The sequence below is a fragment of the Hylobates moloch genome, unplaced genomic scaffold (genome assembly GCF_009828535.3).
Source record: "Hylobates moloch isolate HMO894 unplaced genomic scaffold, HMol_V3 SCAFFOLD_12, whole genome shotgun sequence".
Taxonomy (NCBI): Eukaryota; Metazoa; Chordata; class Mammalia; order Primates; family Hylobatidae; genus Hylobates; species Hylobates moloch.
Window position 1 is genome coordinate 53,045,386 of NW_026652287.1, and position 9,119 is coordinate 53,054,504.

Sequence of the window (9,119 nt, forward strand, 5' to 3'; positions counted from 1 at the left end):
AGCTCTGCAACAGATTTTTTTTACTAGAAAGCTAATTATGTCTTTTCATTATAAATTATTTTTATGCAGCTGATGTGCATAAACCATCACATTTTATCTGGTAGCTGCCCCTCTTTCTTAGGTTTTCTTTGCATATATCTGTCTTTAGCAAGTAAAACTCTCATAATTTTTTACAGTCCAGAAATACTAGGAAAAACAGGGTCTTTTACTTACTGGATAGTTGCCAAAATATTCTTCTTGGGCCAAAAACATTGCCATTACTGTTGAACTTGTTAGAAATTCAGAAACTGAAAAAAAAAAAAAGAAATTCAGAAATTCAGACTTTATTCCAGATCTTCTGAAAAAATAATCTGCATTAACAAGATATCCAGTTTATTCAACATATTAAAATTTAAGAGGTACCTTCTAATTCAACATGTCTTTTTGCTCTGAAAAATATACACAGCTCATTCTGTATGATGTAAATATAGCACTCAAAAATGTACGTTTGTGTTTATGCCCTTAATTTTATACTTTATTCAGAAAAGTATCATATGTATACTGATGTTGTGGATCCTTTGCCACTCTCTTTTCTCAGAGTTAGAGAATACGTTAGAGATGTCCTTTCTATTTGTTAGTTTTTCTTATAACAGTCAGGACCCTCAGCTACAGGTCTGTTGGTGTTTGCTGGAGGTCCACTCCAGACCCTGTTTGCCTGGGTATCACCAGCGGAGACTGCAGAACAGCAAATATTGCCAAATGGCAAATGTTGCTGCCTGATCCTTCCCCTGGAAGATTTGTCTCAGAGGGGCACCCACCTATATGAGGCATCAGTTGGCCCCTACTGGGAGGTGTCTCCCAGTTAGTTTACTCAGGGTTCAGGGACCCACTTGAGGAGGCAGTCTGTCCGTTCTCAGATCTCGAACTCTGTGCTGGGAGAACCACTACTCTCTTCAAATCTGTCAGATGGACACTTAAGTCTGCAGAAGTTTCTGCTGAGTTTTGTTCAGCCATGCCCTGCCCCCAGAGATGGAGTCTACAGAGGCAGGCAGGCCTCCTTGAGCTGCAGTGGACTCTACCCAGTTCAAGCTTCATGGCCACTTTGTTTACCTACTCAAGCCTCAGCAATGGCGGACACCCTTCCCCCAGTCTCACTGCCACCTTGCAGTTTGATCTCAGACTGCTGTGCTAGCAGTGAGTGAGGCTCCGTGGGCGTGGGACCCTCCAAGCCAGGCATGGGATATAATTTCCTGGTGTGCTGTTTGCTAAAACCGTTGGAAAAGTACAGTATTAGGGTGGGAATACCCCAATTTTCCAGGTACTATCTGTCATGGCTTCGAATGGCTAGGAAAGGGAATTCCCTGACCCCTTGCACTTCCCAGGTGAGACAACACCCTGCCCTGCTTTGGCTCACACTCCATGAGCTGCACCCACTGTCTGACAAGCACTGGTGAGATGAATCCGGTACCTCAGTTGGAAATGCAGAAATCACCCATCTTCTGCATCGCTCACGCTGGGAGCTGTAGACTGCAGCTGTTCCTATTCAGCCATCTTGGAACCTCTATCAAGTAGTTATAAGTAAGGAAACAACAGGTGCTGGAGAAGATTTGGAGAAATAGGAACATTTTTACACTGTTGGTGGGACTGTAAACTAGTTCAACCAGGCCGGGCGCGGTGGCTCACGCCTGTAATCCCAGCACTTTGGGAGGCTGAGGCGGTCGGGTCACGAGGTCAGGAGATCGAGACCATCCTGGCTAACACGGTGAAACCCCGTCTCTACTAAAAATACAAAAAATTAGCCAGGCGAGGTGGTGGGTGCCTGTAGTCCCAGCTACGTGGGAGGCTGAGGCAGGAGAATGGCGTTAACCCTGGGGTGCGGAGCCTGCAGTGAGCCGAGATTGTGCCACTGCACTCCAGCCTGGGTGAAAGAGCAAGACTCCCTCTCAAAAAAAAAAAAAAACTAGTTCAACCATTGTGGAAGACAGTGTGGTGATTCCTCAAGGATCTAGAACTAGAAATACCATTTGACCCAGCCATCCTATTACTGGGTATATGCCCAGAGGATTATAAATCATGCTTCTATAAAGACACATGCACACCTATGTTTATTGTGGCACTATTCACAATAGCACAAACTTGGAACCAACACAAATGTCCATCAATGACAGACTGGATTAAGAAAATGTGGCACATATACACCATGGAATACTATGCAGCCATAAAAAAGGATGAGTTCATGTCCTTTGCAGGGACATAGATGAAGCTGGAAACCATCATTCTGAGCAAACTATCACAAGGACAGAAAACCAAACATTGTGTGTTCTCACTCATAAGTGGAAATTGAACAATAAGAACACTTGGACACAGGTTGGGGAACATCACACACCGGGGCCTGTCATGGAGTGGGGGTAGGGGCGAGGGATAGCATTAGGAAATATACCTAATGTAAATGACGAGTTAATGCGTGCAGCACACCAACATGGCACATGTATACATATGTAACAAACCTGCACATTGTGCACATGTACCCTAGAACTTACTTTAATAAAAAATTAAATGAAAAAAGAAAATACGTTAGAGAATATTTCTATGTTGAAAATTATTTTATTAGATAATTTTAGTCACTTCTGTAAGTCAGAACCAGTTCTCTACTGTCTCATTTGACCTTGAGCCACAATAAAAATTATGTCCGTGGACACTTGGTAAATGTGTGTGGGGTTGTTTTTTAGAGTCAGAGAATACATTAGAGAATATTTCTGTGTTAAAAATTATTTTCTTGGATAATTTCAGTCACTCCTATAAGTCAGAACCTGTTAGTGAAATTAAAAATTCTGTCCATGACCACTTGGTAAATGTGTGTGTGTGTGTGTGTGTGTGTGTGTGTGTGTGTGTGTTTTCAGGGGCCACTGACATTTAGGGATGTGACTGTGCAATTCTCTCTAGAGGAGTGGCAATGCCTGGACACTGTTCAGCAGAATTTATATAGGGATGTGATGTTAGAGAACTACAGAAACCTGGTCTTCCTGGGTGAGGATAACTTCAATACTCAATTCCTAATATACCCTAAAGGCTTTATTTTTGTTTTGTTTGTTTTTAAGAATTTTTTTGGTAATTTGGTCATTTTTGATAATTATGCTTTGCATAAATGAGTTTCAAATTCCTATTTTCAAGAAAATCATAAGGATTTGTCAGTGTAGAAAAAAAATTTCAAGATGTTTCATCTTGAGCTGAACTTTCTACATTGCTGAGTTGATCTGTATCCCTCACTCGAGATAGTGGTAATTCCAGAAATTTAGTGGCATAAAATATTGTTGCCCCCACCTTAAAATCTAATCATTACCACCAATTTTTTTATTCAGTAGTACTGGGTAGTGAATTAAGAACCTACGAATATACAGTATTTTCTAAATATTTAGAAATTTCTGTTATAAATTAGTATTTTTGGATAAATGTATTAGAATATTGTATTCCATTCTCTTTATTGAGCACATTACTAAGTTGGTAATTGGAGAATATGAGCAAGATGCATGTTACTTATTTTTAAAAAACAGGTATTGCTGTCTCTAAGCGAGACCTGATCACCTGTCTGAAGCAAGGAAAAGAGCCCTGGAATATGAAGAGACATGAGATGGTAGCCAAACCCCCAAGTAGGTGAGAGTGAAAGCCAGTACAACAGATGACACAGATGAAAGATCCAAAGGTCAAGGAGAAAGCAAGTCCTTAAAATGTCATTTGGGAAGGTGTGTTCCAAAGGATATAGTTTCTGGAAGCCTGAGTTTGTATTTTTTTTTTTTTCTTTGCTCTCACATAGGGCATTTTCTGTCTTATGCTTTTAAATTCTCTAAAGCATCTACTTTTCTTTCAGTCATTTTCCTTCAAGTTTACAGTGAGAGCCAAAGTCCTCTTCATGGGATATAAAAGACTACAATCTGACTCCTTTTTCATTGTTTTTAGGGACATACAAATATCTGCAAAATTTTCAAAAACTCTATGTTAAGCTATTTTTTAAGTTCTCTCTTTGCATCATGTCTGAAATGAATGGAGTAGTGGTTCCTGTTCCATTGAATTTTTTAATTTTCCTGCACATTCCATCCTTTTTTATTTTTAGTATATTATTGAAAGATAGTTTGGAATTATAAAACATGAAGTCATTCTGCTTTGGTTTTTTTCCTCAAGACTGTTTCGGCTATTCAACGTTTATTGTAGTTTTATGTAAACTTTAGTCTTGTGAAAAAAACTTGCCACTGGAATTTTTATAGGGAGCTTACTGAATCTATATTTATTGAATCTATATTCTTTCAACTCAGAGACATAAAACATTTTTACATTTATTTGTGTCTTCTCCATTTCTTTTCCTAGCTATCTTATATCTTTCAGTGTAAAGATTTTTTATCTCCTTGGTCAAATTTGTTCTCAGAAATTTATTTATTTTATTTATTTATTTTGAGACGAAGTTTCACTTTTCTTGCCCAGAATGGAGTGCAATGGTGTGGTCGCAGCTCAGTGCAAACTCCACCTCCCAGGTTCTAGTGATTCTCTTGCCTTGGCATTTCAAGTAGCTGGGATTACAGGCACCTGCCACCATGCCCAGGTAATTTTTGTATTTTTAGTAGAGATCGGGTTTCACCATGTTGGCCAGACTGGTCTTGAACTCCTGACCTCAGATGTTCCACCCTCCTTGGCCTCCCAAAGTGCTAGGATTACTGGTGTGAGCCACCACGCCCAGCCAGAAATTTATTATTTTAATGCTATTGTAAATAAGATTTTTTTTGTCTATTTTATCAGGTAGCTTGTTCTAAGTGTATGGGACCATAACTTGTATGTTAATTTGATATTTTGCTAATTTACTGAGTGTATTTATTAACTTAGGTTTTAATGCACTGCTTATGGTTTTCTATATATAAGATCATGTAATCTACAAACAGCAAACCTTTACTTATTTGTCTTAAGTTTCAATGGCTTTTTGAAAGTTGTTTTGACTAATTATTCTGCCACATACTTCCAGTGCTATGTTAAAACAAGCATTGACAAAGTGCATAACATAATTTTGCATTTGGTGTCTGTGAACTTGAAGGAGCAAACACCTCTTCAAGTTTCTATAAATTGGTTTCAGGAGGTAAAGATCTTCTTCCATTGCTCCCCCAGGGTGGTGGGATTCCCTCTGGGTTTATGATGGAGAAGCTTGATGATTTATGGAGAAGCTTGAGGGTTTATGATGATGTAGCTTGGTCACAAAATTGCTGGGTCTGCACTGGGGTCCACCTTTGGTTGGCTTGTCACAAGGGGCTTGGATATTTGTAATTCCTATATTGTTTTTGGACAAACTGGATATCCTTCAAAATTTTGCTGTGTAGGGCAGACACTAGGGCAGGTTTTTGCAGTAGGGTCTGTATATAATGTACCTTAAATCGGGATGTAAATGAGTATGGCTTTCACTGAGTACCACAGAGGATTTCCTTCGGTCACTGTGTTGGTTTCTAGATAAAGAGAACTGGCCATAAACTGTGGCCCAGGAAGCTGGAACTGAGACTTTGAACTGCTTCAGGCACCACATTAAAAGCCAGGGTCTGCAGGCCTGCCTGCGTGGCTATAAACGGGTGTCTTCCTCCAGGCCTATGAAAGTAAAGAAACTCTCTCAGACTGGCTGAAAGGATTTTGAAATAATTACAGAGTAAATTCAGAATTCTCAGTGGGACCAAGGTGGGTTGGCCATTTCCTGTCCTGTAGCCAAGACCAGGGGTCCTGTAGTTTGCCACTGGAATGAGAGCCTGCCTTCTGAAGAAAACACTCTTCAATCTTTTGGCTTAGGAGAATTTCACAACTTCATCCCTGGACCTTAAAGATCTCTTAAAAGCACTTATTTTGGAGATGGGGTCTTGCTACATAACCCAGGCTGGTCTTGAAATCCTGACCTGAAGCAAGTCTCCAACCTTAACATACCATGTAGCTGTTATTACAGGTTCAAGCCAATGAGGACTGATTCATAAAGGTAGTTTTGACAGGGATGGCCAACAAATTTTCTTGCTGTGGAGGAATAGGCAAATAGGACACCTTCTATTTCTCCATCTTACTAATGTCACTCTATAAGTTTTTAATTTCTATTTCCTATTTCAAATTTGCCTGTTATTTTAGATTCAGACATTTAGGAACAATAAGCTAGAATTTACATGTTATGTTTGAAGTAAATTAGGTAATTAGTAGACCCTCCATATTTACTAATACAGTTACTTATAAATCTAAGTTTGCTGCAGGCAAAAGAATTATAAGCTTTTCTCACACATTGTCTAGCCTATACCTAAATAATAACATAATTTATTTCCAAATATTTGTTTTATATGAGACTAACAATATTGCTATATATGTATATAAAATATATTTAATAATATCTATAATTGCATAGATATAATTTAGCAATGTAAGGCTATTCCTTGCTTCTAAAATTGGATTACATCAGTTTCATTTTGTGAAATAATAACATACAATTAAAAATGATCTCTAGTTTAAATGCTTATTTATTAAATGTTTCTCATTAGAATCTTCTATTTATGGTTATACTGCATTTTCTCTAAAATTTTACTGCCACACAGTGCCTGTCAATGATTCAAAATACCTGCCTTCCGTAAGTACACAGTTACTTATTGTAGTTATCTAGACAATTTTTTTTAATGGTACATCAATGTTGCATGCCAGATTATATGAGTAAACATTTTACTTATGATTGTTTTGCAGTTCCATGTTAGCGTGTTTTTTTTTTTTTTTTTTTTGAGACAGAGTCTCGCTCTGTCGCCCAGGCTGGAGTACAGTGGCACAATCTCGGCTCACTGCAAGCTCCGCCTCCCGGGTTCACGCCATTTTCCTGCCTCAGCCTCTCCGAGTAGCTGGGACAATAGGCGCCCGCCACCACGCCCGGCTAATTTTTTGTATTTTTAGTAGAGACGGGGTTTCACCGTGGTCTCGATCTGCTGACCTCGTGATCCACCCGCCTCGGCCTCCCAAAGTGCTGGGATTACAAGCGTGAGCCACCGCGCCCGACTCCATGTTAGTGTTTTTTTCAGTGTAGGTTTCTTAACATCAGTTCATTGTGATTTTTTTGTTTTACTTGCATACTATAATTTTAGACGATTTGCAATTCTGTTTTTACACTTTAAGTCAATATGGGCTTTAATTAAGAGATAAACCATCCAGGCCGGGCGCAGTGGCTCACACCTCTAATCCCAGCACTTTGGGAGGCCGAGGCGGGCGGATCACCTAAGGTCAGGAGTCCGAGACCAGCCTGACCAATATGGTGAAACCCCGTTTCTACTAAAAATACAAAAAATTAGCCAGGCATGGTGGCATGCACCTGTACCTGTAATCCCAGTTACTCGGGAGGCTGAGCAAGAGAATTGCTTGAACCCAGGAGGCAGAGGTTTCAGTGAGCCGAGATCACACCATTGCACTCCAGCTTGGGGGACAGAGCAAGACTTTGTCTCGTGAGAAATAAAAAGAGATAAACCATTCATCCATTCACATATCATGATCAGATTATATAGTTGTATGTTTTTATCTATACCCCAATTTTCGTTATCGCTTATCATGTATATATTTTTTAGCTGATTTTTAGTGGTTTTGTCTGAGTAGTCATGGCAAGTCTTATTTTCACCATTTGTTTAATAGTGAATATATATTTTTTGTGTGTTAAAAACTTGCGATTTGAAGGTAATTTTTGAAAGGATTTATAATTCTGTATTTTTTTCAGTTTTTCTCTTAAAACATTTATTGTTGAAAAAACAGATAACATAAAATTTACCATCTTTTTTTGAGATGGAATCTTGCTCTGTTGCCCAGACTGGACTGCAGTGACATAATCTTGGCTCATTGCTACCTTTGCCTCCCTGCAACCCTGGCCTGCTGAGTTCAAGCAATTCTCCTGCCTCAGCCTCCTGAGTAGCTGGGATTATAGCCATAGGCAACCACACCCAGCTAATTTTTGTATTTTTAGAAGAGATAGGGTTTCACCACGTTGGCCAGGCTGGTCTCGAACTCCTGACCTCAAGTGATCTGCCCGCCTCGGCCTCCCAATGTGCTGGGATTATAGGGTTGAGCCACCACGCCTGGCCTAAAATTTATCTTTAATCTATTTATGTGTACATTTCAGGCCTAGGCATGGTGGTGGCTCACATGTATAACAGGATTTTGGGAGACCAAGTCAGAAGGATCACTTGAGCCCAAAATGTTGAGACCAGCCTGGGCAACACATAAAGACCACCTCTCTACAAAAAAAAAAAAAAAAAAAAAAATTTAATAGGCAGCCATGGGGTTGTGCACATCCAGTCGTAGCTATTTGGGAGATTGATGGAGAGGATTACTTGAACCTGTGAGTTTGAGGTTACAGTGAGCCATAGTTGTACCACTGCAATCCAGCTTGGGTGACAGAGTAAAACCCTGTTTCAAAAAGATGGCATATATTTCAGGCATGTTAAGTACATTTACATTGTACTTAACACACAAGAAACTTCTCGAAATTTTCCATCTTGTAAAACTAAAACTCAATACCCATTAAATAACAACAACCCATTTTACCCTCTCTCCAGCCCTTGACAAACACCATTTCACTTTCTGTTTTTATGAGTGTGACTACTTAAAATATCTCACGTGGCCGGGCGCAGTGGCTCACGCTTGTAATCCCAGCACTTTGGGAGGCCGAGGCGGGCGGATCGCAAGGTCAGGAGATCAAGACCACGGTGAAACCCTGTCTCTACTAAAAATACAAAAAAAAAATTAGCCGGGCGTAGTGGCGGGCGCCTGTAGTCCCAGCTACTCAGAGAGGCTGAGGCAGGAGAATGGCGTGAACTCGGGAGGCGGAGCTTGCAGTGAGCCAAGATTGCGCCACTGCACTCCAGCCTGGGTGACAGAGCGAGACTCCCTCTCAAAAAAAAAAAAAGAAGTTTACTCCTAGTTATTTTGAAATACACAATGCATTATTGTTTACTATAGTTATGCTGCTGTGCAATAGATTTCAAACCCTATTTTTCTCTATCTATTTGAAACGTTGTACCCTTTGATTAACACCTCCCTATTTCCCTCTCAGACCCCTGCCTTCTGGTCACCACTATTTCACTTTCTACTTTTTTGAGTTAAACTTTATTATATTCTACATA

General features: G+C 39.8%; 1 protein-coding gene across 1 annotated transcript; it reads left to right on the forward strand.

Moving 5' to 3' along the window:
- The first annotated feature begins 1,434 nt into the window (after window positions 1-1,434).
- On the forward strand, window positions 1,435-3,897 carry LOC116479544 (zinc finger protein 723-like). The gene is made up of 4 exons (XM_058425769.1): window positions 1,435-1,443; window positions 2,880-3,006; window positions 3,531-3,626; window positions 3,845-3,897. The coding sequence occupies exons 1-4, from the start codon at window positions 1,435-1,437 to the stop codon at window positions 3,895-3,897; spliced, it is 285 nt and encodes a 94-aa protein (XP_058281752.1).
- The last annotated feature ends 5,222 nt before the right edge of the window (window positions 3,898-9,119 follow it).

What these genes read in the sequence shown, in the direction of transcription:
- LOC116479544 (XM_058425769.1), top strand. An exon ending in CAGAAACCTGGTCTTCCTGG is followed by an intron (nt 3,007 to 3,530) that starts GTGAGGATAACT and finishes TTTAAAAAACAG; the next exon opens with GTATTGCTGTCTCTAAGCGA. An exon ending in GATGGTAGCCAAACCCCCAA is followed by an intron (nt 3,627 to 3,844) that starts GTAGGTGAGAGT and finishes CTTTTCTTTCAG; the next exon opens with TCATTTTCCTTCAAGTTTAC.